Source organism: Haplochromis burtoni, unplaced genomic scaffold (assembly GCF_018398535.1).
Source record: "Haplochromis burtoni strain Fernald_Lab_line unplaced genomic scaffold, NCSU_Asbu1 Contig_278, whole genome shotgun sequence".
NCBI classification, from domain to species: domain Eukaryota; kingdom Metazoa; phylum Chordata; class Actinopteri; order Cichliformes; family Cichlidae; genus Haplochromis; species Haplochromis burtoni.
In genome coordinates this window covers 629,233-642,429 of record NW_024582639.1, presented here as the reverse complement: position 1 = coordinate 642,429, position 13,197 = coordinate 629,233, and the positions used below count along the sequence as shown (strand labels likewise).

Below are 13,197 nucleotides of genomic sequence, written 5' to 3'. Positions count from 1 at the left end.
ACACACACACACACACACACACACACACACACACACACACAGACGCACACCTGCTACTGACATTCATGCAAAACTTCTTTGATTGTTCTTTTTTTCTGTTTATTTTAATCATAGCCTCTACAAACTCACTACAAAGCAATTTTTTCCCCAAGATTTGATCACATTATCATTGGTCTGCTGTGTCTTTTCACACTGTTGTCATGTCTTTATTTCCTCCTTACGTCTGCTTTGTCTGCTTTAGTGTTTCCATTTCAGTCTTTGTGTGTGCGTGTGTGCAAGAGGCCAGAAAAGCAAGGTGAAGGAGAAGTAATATTTCTGCTGCCTCAGTTCAGCGAAGCGCACGACACCACCCAAACAATTCATCACGCATGTTTTCCTTAGATATAACACGTTCATTCTTCAAAATAAGAGTCTTTAAAATGAACGATGAATAATTCATGTGGAAAAACATGTTAGTTGCAGGTTTTATACAGCATGCCAGACTGCACTGAATCAATTAGCTGGACAAATATTAGGCATAATGTTGCTATTGTTAGGTTATTTTTTCCACATGCGCTAACGAGAGATGCTTTCATGGTGAGAGATGTTTTCACTCCTTTAGAAATATGTCAGTCTCAAGAGAGCATGCACGTAGACCAGAGTGGTGTGGGTGAAACTCTGAGAGAGTCAAGTTTTTAAAACAATTTCAGCTATGGCAAGCACAATGAGAACATTTTAACATCAATATATTTAATTAATAACAATAGATATATAAATAAATATCACTCTTAGTGGCAAGTGCTTTGGCTTGGATAACAAGAAGTAAGGAAATCCAATGTCTTCATTCCTCTTTCCTTTTATTAGTTCTTGGCAAAAGTCCGAAATCCAAACCTCTGCAGTGTTACGTCAAACTGTAATGTCACCCTGAGCTGACATGTCAAGCTGCAGTGTTTTATGTTAACTTGTCAGGACCAATCACAGGTAACCTGAACAAATCCAATGATACAATCTTACCCTGGACACAGATCAAAGCTCCCCTCGCTTGCCTAAGACGGGGATCAGAAGACAATGAAGTAACAGATGTCTGGATCAATATAACAGAGCCTGATTGCCAGCTGAGCATCAATCAGGCCTGAGGAATGAAGGGCTCGAGGTGGGAGGGGAGCAGAGATTACTCTCAGGCAAGCATCCACCTCATTCCTACTTTTCTCTGTTATTTCCTAAATCGACCCCCTGCCCATCTGTTTCTCCACAGGAGCAGCTCCAAACGGGGAAACTGAAACTGACCACGAGAAAGCTTACTAAAGGTAACACAAGCTGCCGTTAGCTTCCTCGCAATGCTTGCTGCTTTCCTGTCCCATTCCCAACCATCCATCCACCTCTCCCCTAAAGCTATTTAAAGGGAATGCTGTAAATACACCCCCAGTGGTGCCTGCCAGAGAATGAGAAAGGGAGAAAGTCTCTCTGCTGAACACTAAGAGGTTGTAGTCTTTCCTTCCTTTTTACTTGGATTTTAGATTTTGCTTTGTTTTTTTTTTAAGAAAATTATGCTTGTTAAAAGTTCTTATAAAACTTTTTTAACTTTTATTTTAAATAATTTAGTAACAGTTTTGACAGTTAAAATAACTTCAATAGTCACTTGCTTAACTAATGACTTGGATGAGGAAAAAAGTGATTAATCAAGATGAAATGTAGGTATTCTTGAAAATTAGCTGAAGTGTGCCAGCAGCACTCAGCGTTAAGTCAGGCAGCAGTGAAACTATTCCCATCTTTCCACTGCTGCTGTTCTCGAAGTCTCCATGGAGGTTACATCGGAGGCTTCCTACCATCACTGCTTACAGCAACATTACATAACCAAAGCACACACACAAAGCACACCTGCTCACACAGATATACAGTATGCGCGTACACAAACACAAGCTAGATGTCAAATATAGTCAGAGCAGGAAAAAATTATCTAATCTGTGCTGTGTAATAAAATATTTTTAGGCTTTTTAGGTTACATTTAAGGGTTTAAGGGCACTTTATTAAACAGTTGAAGAATGTGCTGTGTGATTGGTTTTCTGCTGACACAACAACAAATAAATAAAAAGATGCTTACTAAGTTATCCAAGCAGGGAAAGGTTACAGAGGTTTTGTTTGAGGGTGTTAATCAATTGCTTACAGTATTGCGAACTGTGTATTTTGTGTTTTATCACCACTGAATTATTCAATTTGCTTTAAGCCAGCCAATCAGTGCACACAGTCTGAGATGTCTGAAGAAGTTTTGGTTTCCCTTTCCAAGCTAATTACAGGCTGTCTCGTTAGTGTCACATTTCTCATTACTTTCTCTTTATGTTGCACAACAAATCTGTGAGGGTCGCTCTGTCCTTACCCTGGAGATGGCGAGGGGCATGTTGAAGTCTTTTCCTCCCTGTAGTCTGAAGCCCCACGGAGCAGGGCCATTCAGAGTCACTGTGTATGTACTCATCTTCGGCTAAATGTCAACACTCCTCCTGCAAACAACTCCTGCTGGCTGCGCGGTTTCCCCTCCTGTGTGCTGTGCCCTTGTTCTCCGTCCTACCCCTGCTATCCTTTTGTCCCGCTCGGTGCCTCGGTGGTTGCTCTTACCTCCCTTGGCCCTGGCTTCACAACCCTTCTGCTCCCAGCTCTCAGGACAAACACCCTGGGGTGGGTGGGTCAGGTGCTGTGGAACCACTGAGATACACAAATGGAGACACACACACACGCATATGTTTGTGCACACAGACACACACGTGCAGATAGGTACACACACAGAAGAGTCGGGCTGAGCTACTGCAGAAAACAGTAAAGTCTGACTTCTTACCCCGAAATCAAAAAATATCAATAACACTCAAATGCAAAGTGGCAAAAATGAACATTTAAATTAGTATTAATGTGGAGAAGAGTTTCTTGCCTGTAGGGTTGCTGAGGGTGAGGGACAGACAGCCTAAGAATAGCTGAGAGAGCCAGAGACACAGGGGCCCTGGCCCGTATAAGGCCTGTAACACGAAGCCCCAGAATGCTTCACTGCCGATTCATATCGCCAATATAGACCCTTCTTACTGCAACACATTCTCTCTCTCTTTCTGCCTCTCTTTGGCTCTCTCTCTCTCAGTGCTATGAGTACATGCCGCTTGCACTCTATTGTCTGTAATCAGTGTCTGTGGGCTGATGTTATTTGCCTTTCAGGCTCTCAGTCTTTCATTTTGTTTGAGAGAGGTAACAACAAATTACCAAAGGCCAATTTTCTAGCAACACACCAACCCAGTTGATTAAGTTGCCGACACTCTGTGTGTGTGTGTGTTTGTGTGTGTGTGATACGGAGCAATTTAATTCACAACCAAACACAAACAACAGACGTAGGCATTGTTAAATAGGTCGTGACAGACTGCATGTTTTTCTAATTTCACATACCACATCCCATTATTTTTGTGAATCAGTTCTGAGTCACACACCTTCAAACTGGCAGGGTTTTTGCAGTGGTGTGAGACTAAACACCTGGTTTCATGTGCATGTGGTGTGGAAAAACAGCAATAAGTGAAGTTGAGCCAGCGTGGCCAATCTACTCCTCGAGGCAGTGCTCAGCGGTGATTATGGATTCACCTTGATGATACTCGAGGGCACAAATCTGTCAAACATTTTTGACACCACTTGATTAAATCATATTTCTTAGTCATGTATGTGGCGTGGTCACATACTGGGCCTCTCTGATAGAATTAGAGCACAATCACGCCTGGTTTTAATCTATCCCAGACACCTGTCCAAAAGAGAGAAACAAGATATTTGAAAACAGCTGAAAGTTTTGGGCTCACATTCAGTTCCAGGGAAGAGTTTTCAGTCAGCGATCTTTTATTCCTATACTGCCACCAGTATACGGTGGTCAGAGGGCCTAACTCTGGCGGGCGGTCTGGTGCCTATACCTGGTATAGGCACCAGACCACCCACAACCCTGATAAGGACAAGCAGAAGAGTATGCATGCATGGATGGATGGATGTCCTCAATGGGCATGGAAGAGACACTAGAGTTTAAGTTTACTTATCTCAGAATAAAGCTCAATATACTGGCTTTTGCAGCATTTATATAAAAAAATTTAAGTGACCTGAACACACACTTTTTTTCTGGAGGGGTTCTCACTGCCCGCTGTTGTTATAAATGTATTTTTATTCATTGTGTTTTTAGAGTACTTAACACCAAAAGTGTTTTTATACTGTTGTGAAGTGTTGTTGGCTGTGCAGTGTGTCTTAAATGCCGCTGGAGAACGTTCTTGTATTTGGAATGGGTGAATGGGATTGGCTAGTTTGTCATGCAAATGTGTGCGCATTTATGTATTCTATTATTTTCTTGATGTGCATGAGCTGTAAATACACTTGTTACTGTATAATTAGGGCTTATCTACAGTGTGATGAATCCTATGCATGTGTCAGCAATGAAAAACAAACTGACTAAGAATGTCTCAGAGGAGTGTGAAACACACACTCACATGAGTGTGAACACTTTTCGGAAATTACTTTCCTGCAATGAATAACAAGCATGATCACATAGCAAAGATGTCACTGAAGCTCATTTGTTCTGTTTGTTTCTCATACCACTTATGCACAACAGCTTACAGACACACATTGAAGGGCACCATTAAGAGACACCTGAGAGATCCGACACACATGAAATTCTGGGCAAACTGGACAAAATTAAGTCTTTAAGTGGAGTTAAAATGAACAACACAGAGGCTGTATACCAGACGGGATGAGCAGGCTCTGTTTACTAATCAGAGATCCTTCAATATGTCCAGAAAATGATGGAGATTTTCTGTCAGTCTGTTGTGGTGAGTGCAGTTTACTTTGCTGCAATCTGCTGGGAGAACAGCATTGGAGCTGATGATGCCAACAGACTTAATAAACTGATCAGGATTAGCAGTGATTGGCTGGACAGTGGACACTTTTGAAGCTGCGGTGCAGAAGAGGTCACGGAACAAACTGTTGTCCATCATGCATAATCTTGACCACCCACTGCACCACCTAGTGGACAGGCAACAGAGCACCTTTATTACACCACTTCCTGTTCTGGTAACTGTCCACAGGGAGATCTCCGGAACTCTTTTAACCCACATTTAATCATTAATTTCACTTAACATAAGAATTTCACAAATATATGATATATAAAGTATCCATCATCATCATTGTCATCTTATGTTGACTTAAGTAATGTGTTTAAAGACAACTGAAATTAAACTGAAAAAAGACTAACATGGGCATATTAATGCATGTGAAATACCTTTAATATCTTACAAACGTTTTGCCTTTTGAGACCAAGAAAGAGCATTTACGACTGAAGCTGATAATAGTTTTTAAAACTGAATAAAACCATCTGACGCTTGGAGATTTAACAAACTGAACAAAATCACTTCAGCACTTGGTAATGGCAATTTTTAAGAGCACATGGTTTACTATAAGAGTTAAGAGTTTAAAGATCACAAAACCAACCTTCCAGAATTTAGCGATATCTTTTATTTAGAAAAATAAATAAAAACAACACAAAACATTTTATACAAAGAAAACAAATTTACCTTCACTTCATCAAAGCAGATTTTAAAGTCAACATATTTATAATATTTACATTTTTCATGTCATAATATTTCAAATATGTATTTTTTTTATACATTCATTAACAGATACTACAAGACAAATGAGCAATAATGAAAACAGATTTTAAAAAGTCTTGCATTTTTAGCTAAGATTTGAATCCGCAATACATTATTTGACAGAAATGACATCAAGAGTTAGATTTTATGCTGAGGCATGAAGAAAAAGGTTTTTACAATCATAGTCAATGATGCAGCAACCTGAGGACTCTCAAAAGGAACTGGACACGTATGGAGGTGGACAAACAGTGTTGTATTTGTTCAAGCTGATTATGAGATAACGGTACTAAACTAAAGTGAACTAAACATGTTTAGGGGAAAAAATGATTTCACAAACTGTCACCTATACATCTATATGTTAAATTATGGCATCTGGGGTGATGCAAAATACACTAGGACATCCAGTACACATGCAAACACGCTCATACTGTGTTGTTGGGTGACCTGCTGTTCTGTTGTAACCCATTTGTGACCTGCTGAGTATGATCTGTATTGCTTGATGTCACCATGAATGGAAAAATCAATGACAAAGTTACTCTTCTCTTCTGTCCTGTTACATGTGTGTATATGTGTGTCTGATTGCCAAGTCTAGAAACATGTCAAATAAAAGTTTTGTTACTTGTTTTTTAATGTTAAGTCAGATAAAGATGGAATCAGTGGTACAAATCCAGCAGGTGCATTTTAATTTGTTTTTTAATTAATCGGTTTCTAATTTAATCCTTCTAAGGCCATGTCCTTGTGTGCAATCAGATGGGTTCCAGCACTCCTGCTACATTCTGTCCCCAGAAATCAAATTTTGACGGCCTCGAGACAGCAGACCTCAAATTCTGTGCAAAACTAAACTAGCTATCATGTCGAGAAGGTTGGCATTTAAATAGTGCTTTTTAAGTTTCACTAACTACTCAAAGCACTTTACACTACAAGCCACATTCAACTTTTCAGACTTGGTTGTACTACCCCAATAACTTTGTGGTTGCTAGCAATTGTTAGGTGAAATAAATTGTTAAGAGGGTTTTGCTTGAAAAAAACCTCCTTGTTGCTGCTTTGCGCTGATTTGCCTGCAAACACCTGCTAACTAACAACCATGTGGCAGTGAACCTTATAATGCAAACGAGAAAGAATGTTCATCTTCAAAGTTAAAGCTGTGCCTTACTGTTGAAATCAACATGTTTCAAAAGTTACATCTTTGACTTAAAACGGCTAGCAGTTCCTAGGAGGTTTTCTTGCAGTACCATATATCTCTGTTCAACCAGTTTCACTTAACTGGTTGAAAAGTAGGTAGGTATTCTCTAACCTGGCAAGTACTTGCCAGGTTACTTATTTTGCTCTTCCATTGGTTGCCAAACAGTTGTTAGCCAGTTTCTCGGCGTGAGGCCTAACTCAGCAGATTTGGCTTTTTGTGAACTTGTGTTGTTCAAAGTGAAATTTAATTTGAACAATAGAAGTGGTTAACTAGTTAGTGTGGGCATACAAAAATTGCATAGAGCAATCTAAAAATAGCAGAAGTGCTCAAAGCCATCCATTGGTGCTCAAGGGGGATAACCTTGAAGTGGAATATTGGTGGGTGTGGACGAGGTTTTCGATTTTGATTAGTCACAAAAAATGCTTTCATCTTCATAGGTGAATTCCTAACTGTGGAGGACCGTTGTATATCTTTTTTTACACTTTTCATTAAAGTTTTGTACTTTGTTTCTGTCATTCTGAAATTTCAGCAGGTTTCAACACGTAGAGCTTTTCAGCAAACAATGTGTGGGTACAGATGGAGCAGGAGCTGAACACTACAATTTTAACGTGACTTAAATAGGTAACGTGTGAGATCAGTAGTGCGCCCACTTTTTCCACATAATCAGCAGTCATTTTAATCAGTTTTAATATACAAAATGTCTGGTCCATTATTTATACTAGATACATCATTTAGAGTACATTCTTTAATCGGCAAACACTGTAAAAGAAAAACAAGAACTCTGATTCTATTTTATTGTAGAAGCAGATTGGTTTGAAAACATGCTTTTCATTTGCATGAATAAGTTCTTAATTCAAAAGTAGGATTCTGACACTTTTCGGTAGCTATGCATTAACATAAACACTATGCACAAAATAAAATCTCAACATTTTTTAAAACTTTCAGTTGTAACACCGCAGAATAAACTGATGACATCAGTAGCCATTCGACTTCTGTATGTAAAGATAAAGAATATTCACATTTCACTTTGAAATTGAAATAATTCAGAAAGAACATCTCCGTTTATAGCAAATCTCACAAAGTATGACCGGAAAGCATGTCTAGAAAGGTCAGGTGTGATCCGAGTGCGACTCCACCTTTCACATTTTGTGTTTAAGGCTAGTTTACTTACAGTTGAGGTAAACAATCTCCAGCCACCATGATATGTCAGAAATGACAAAAATCCAAATGAGTGCAAACACATGCATAAATTTACTGGGCACACACGCACACATACTTGTACACTGCATGCATAAAAACAATGCTAGGGTCCACAGTTATCATAACCCGCAAACAGCATGCTAGTAAGAAAAGTTCCCAATTGGGGAGAAATACTGAAGCGTACATACGCACACTTTCACACGCTTTCACTCCTCTCTGGCTGTTCATGGTAAAGCTGTTGTCTCCAGCATGGCTATGTCAAGGGTCTCCTTGGCAACTGGGCTGTGACTTTTGGTCAATTTGAAGTTGCCATGGTAACCTGGGGGACTGTGCAATATTGACGGGCTGGATATGGAGGTGACGATGACAGACGATGTGGTCTTGCACACAGTCCTTGGCCCTGACTCCCTCATGACATTGTCCAGCTGTGCAGACAGAGAGCGAGAGACAAGAAGAGGTGTTCAGGTGTTCACGTATTATCATTCCCATTGTCAGTCAGTGGTTGGAAATTTGAATAAAGGAATGAAACAGAGAGTTGCTAGTTAAGAAAGCACTGAATAAAATGTTATCAGATGTTTGTCCAGTTTTCCACTTTATCTGCTAGAGCAACACGGCTGATCAAAGGTATTGATTGGATAGATTGATGAATGGCTTTCTGACAGAGCCCTTAATGAAGTTTGATAGTTTAACTTGGTCAACCTCACGAAATCAATAGTTCTTCTCTAGAGGTACAAAGTAGTGTAGCTGAGTATATTTAAGTATAATTGTGCTTTTGTATAGGAAGTGCACACTATTACTAAAAAGAAATCAATGGGAGAATTTTGTAATACTAAAGATAGCAGTTGTCTTGTTCCTGTTCCAAGCAATAGCCCGACCAGGAGCACAATAGAGGTTCAGAGCAGTTATAGCTCTTGACTTGATTAGATCTTTTAATTTGTAGTTGCACACCATAAGTGGGGGAAACAATGTTTCAATCCTGTGTGTGTACTGCAGAATTGACAATTGAGTAGACCTGTATGGACTTGTTTTTTTTATTCAGTATTATTTGAAGAGCGCGACGGGGCTCATAAACTCATCAGGAAAGTGTTTTCAGAAAATAGGGCAGCTTACCCACAGGGGTATATTCACACACAAAAGGTAATTATGGAGTCCCACAGGGTTCTGTGTGAGGATCAGTTCTGTTTGCATTCTAAATGATTATCTGCAGTGTCATTCAAAGGAATGACAATGCAGATGTAACCCAGCTTTATCTATCCATGAACTCAGAAAACACACACTAATTAGTTAAACTGTTTCAGAGACCTCTAATGGCCTCAAATTTCCTGCTTTTAAATTCAGATGAAACTAAGGTTATTGCACTTGGCCCTAAAAAACTTGGAGATATCATGTCTAACCAGATACTTGTTCTGGATGGCATTACCTTGGGCTCCAGTAACATAGTAAGGAAAAACTAGTTCATGAATTTGTTGCTGCTAGGCTGGACTACTGTAATCCGTTATTATCCGGCTGTGCTGAAAAACTCCCTGAAAAGCCTTCAGTTGATCAAAACTGCTGCAGCAAGAGTACTGACAGGGACAGGAAAGAGAGAGGTAATTTCACCCACATTGTCTTGTCTTCACTGACTCCCTATTGCATCCAGAATGTATTTTAAAGTCCTTCTCCTCGTATAAAAGGTCTTGAATAATCAGGCTCCATCTTATCTTAAAGACCTCATTGTATCACATCACCCCAATAGAGCACTTTGCTCCCAGACTACTGGCTTTTTTGTGATTCCTAGGGCATTTAAAAGTAGAATATGAGGCATAGCCTTCAGCTTTCAGTTCACTCTTTGGATTCAGGAGACAAAAAGCCTCTCTACTTTTAAGATTAGTTTTAAAACTTTGATTTTTGATATAGCTTATAGTTAGAACTGGATCAGGTAACCCTTAATCTTTACTCAGTTATGCTGCATTAGGCTTTGGCTGCTGGGAGCTTTCCACGATGCACAGAGTGTTTCTTCTTCATCCAATTTTTTTGTTTTCTATGTGTTTATACCCCTCTGTGCATTTTCACAGCATATCTTTTGTTCTGTCTTCCTCTCCTCACCCCTAAAAGGGTCGTGGCAGATTGTTGTCCATCCTTGAGTCTGCTGGAGGTTTATTTCTTTTAAAAGTGAGTATTTCTTTCCCACTGTCACCAAGTGCTTTAGCATAGGGGTTTGTTTGATTCTTAGGAGTTTCTCAGTATTATTGTAGGGTCTTTGCCTGACAATATAAAGTGCCTTGAAGTAAATGAATTGAATCGAGCATTTATATTCCTCATAGTAGTAGTATTTTTTTCTTTTTTCACTTTCTCTACTGTATCCATAAAATTTGGTAATGGTTAAACGGATACAAAATTAGCAGGATTTTGGAGGAACAAGTCGTTCTATTTTTACTTTCACTTTGATAGGATAGATATGATTCAGGGGAAAAAAAGTTGTTACATTGTCCAAATGCAGTATAAATGCCAAAGGGTACCTTACTTTTGACCAAATAGCTGTATTGGACACCTACAACATGAGAAAGGGCTAAATACACTCACATTACACTACATGTAACAAGTAAATCATTTTAGACATTTTATATACTTTATGTTGTAAAGTTGCCATTAAAAATTTCTCTGTGAATGTAATTCAGTAACTTGTTCAAACTCAGGTTGTTCTTGGCAATATTTTTTCATCTTCATCTTTATGAACTACAAGTGCTAATAATATGAAAATATGACTTATTTTTATGTTATATTCTAATTATAGGTTTGGGTGTGGATAGTGAGAGAAAGGTTGACAAGAAGCACCCTTCATGCCTTTGATATTCTACAAGGTTTGATTAATAAAGCAGCGTCATAGCAGCAGGAAATGAATTAACCATGAATGGACAGAAAGCACGGCTAATTAGATCTCCTAGACTCGGCAAAAGAAAACATTTCTAAAGATATATGCCAATCATTTTAAATTACTGTCCTCTTATTTTAAGTTATTGGCCTATTCAGCTACACAGTCAGCCTAAAACTAAACCTAAAAAAAAATTAGTGCAGACAATTGGGAAAGACTGATAGAAAATATTATTTAAATGTTAAAGTGGTGACAAAAAATCAAACTATTGCCAACAAACCTTCTTCTCTGCACATATTTTGACTCATTATAGCAGGAAAAACACAAGTGGTGCTATGTTAATGATGACACTGCTCTATTAAGTCAGACTCTCATCAGTGAACCACTATGTACCATTACCATCCCCTTATTTAGCTCATCTAAATGGAATACAGCCATCATTAACGGCATTGATTATCCTTACAGTTTTCCTCCTTTTCCATATAATTTACAAACGTGCTGTGAAAAAATACCTGTGTAAACCAGCAATTTTCCAATGCATAGATCATAAATGTTAAAATACGTAAATATCTTAAAAAATCCATAAACACAGCAAATACAATGATTTGCATTTATTGGAAAGAAAAGTAGCTCTGTTTTATGTACACCAAATATCATTCCTTTTAAGTAACCAAAAACTAATTATTACATTGATGCACAGTTATGCAGAAGTTAGCAATGTTTCCTTTTCATCCCAGTGGGATTTGAACCTCCAGCTGGGTTAAAGATTTCCTGTGTTCTCTGCCAAGCAGGAGGTTGCGCATCCACCAGTGCCTGAGTGGGTTTTCCCCCACAAACCAAAGACGTGGATGTTAGGTAACTTGTTGATGTCTCTCTGATAGAGTGACGTACTGTTTTCCTCCTCTTTACCAGCCTCAGCTTCAGCCTCAGCTCCAGCCTCAGTTTGACACAAGCTGGATAAGGGATCGATGGATGGACCATTAGAGTTATTTTGGTGATCACATGACCATGAGCTTAACATAACACAGTCATCCACAATCTTTGTACCAATATATGCCATTTGCTTTCAGCTAGTCTACACTGTAACTACAGTGAAATTAGGACACAACTGCCCCTCTGAATTGTTAACTGAAACACTGGCCAAGATTTACTTTTTCAAAGCCTGATTCAAAGTATTCCGATTCCTGGATTTCTGTGAATAGAGCATTCATTCTCATTACAAAATGAGCAGAGGTTAATGGAAATAGACTGACATTTAGTCTAACTGACCTGTCAGAGGTCTTTGGAGTGCAATGCACATTTACCCACACAGACAGGACTTTGGTCTACCCACTTGATCTACTTTACATCCATAGCCAATTTAGAATTACCAATTAACCCAACTGACCAAACCACGAAAAAGCCCCAGCCAGCCAGGAAATTACTAGAACCTTTTTGATGCAAAGACACAGCCCAAGAGAGAAGCTGAAATTAGAGGCAGAGCGATACCTCATAATTAGCCAGTGAGCTTTTCACTTTAAGGAACCTTAATAACCTTTGTTGTAAACAGTAAATGAACGGGTTCTTATAAAGTGCTTTGCTACTCGGCTTGAAAAAAATCAAAGCACTTTAAACAAAATGCCTCGTAATTGTTTCTATCGGCCACTTTCACACACAGTTGCTGATCTTGTTCAGAGTTCAGATCTTGCCCAAGCATACTTAAGCATGCACACTGATGTTGTGCATAATGCGTCTCTTGTCCTCCCCCTCATTACTGCAGAGTTGGCCTAAATGGTGAAGGTTACTTGTTGAGAGGTCAGGTTAAAACACAAAGCGTTCTTGATTTTCTTAAAACTTTAAAAAAAAAAATTAAATCAAAGTTATTGAGTAAGAAGTGGCTTCTCATTCAACAGCAACGAATACTGAAAACTCCTTGAACAAGGTTAAGTTGTGCATAAACACTGGCACTGGCAGGAATGTCATTTTATGGTTTAATCTGTGTATATTCATACATTCAAACAATGTTAAGTGAAATACAGTTATGCTGAAGTAACTTAATATGAACAGAAAAATACATCTGCTGCAACAAATCTATTCAGCCCCACGATGAAAAAGAAAATTTAAAACCATTACTTCTTCTGTAGGAATTAGGAAAGTAAGTGTCAGTCAGGCGCTGTTAATCAGTTGTACACAACTAATTGATCATCAGTGTGAACACCTCTATAGCAGCTGAAGTTTTAGCAGTTTGCATGTCTGGAACATTCAGACCAGTGGATACGCAATTCAATGCTCAGAGAAAGATCATCTGAGACTCAGACTCAGACTCAGTTAGCATGTAAAATGTTCAAGTTCATAACAGTACAATT

At 38.8% G+C, this 13,197-nt stretch overlaps 2 protein-coding genes across 5 annotated transcripts in view; both read right to left on the bottom strand.

Moving 5' to 3' along the window:
* The window catches only part of ldb3b (LIM domain binding 3b), a 15,322-nt gene extending 12,327 nt beyond the window's left edge, over positions 1-2,995 (bottom strand). For 2 of the 3 annotated variants that reach the window (XM_005943905.2, XM_005943907.2), the window contains exons 1-2: positions 2,897-2,995; positions 2,354-2,676 (exon numbers count right to left, since the gene is read on the bottom strand). In XM_005943905.2, the coding sequence (XP_005943967.1) occupies positions 2,354-2,449 (96 nt within the window). In that variant the 5' untranslated portion in view covers positions 2,450-2,676; positions 2,897-2,995. Of the gene's footprint in view, positions 1-2,353; positions 2,677-2,806 lie in introns of all 3 variants that reach the window. The other variant, XM_005943906.2, reaches the window with a different exon arrangement.
* Positions 2,996-5,445: 2,450 nt separating this feature from the next.
* LOC102294816 (melanopsin-A) overlaps positions 5,446-13,197 on the bottom strand; it is a 33,989-nt gene continuing 26,237 nt past the window's right edge. For both annotated transcript variants that reach the window (XM_005943904.2, XM_005943903.2), the window contains one exon: positions 5,446-8,426. In XM_005943904.2, coding sequence (XP_005943966.1) covers positions 8,226-8,426 — 201 coding nt within the window. In that variant the 3' untranslated portion in view covers positions 5,446-8,225. The remainder of the gene's footprint in view (positions 8,427-13,197) is intronic.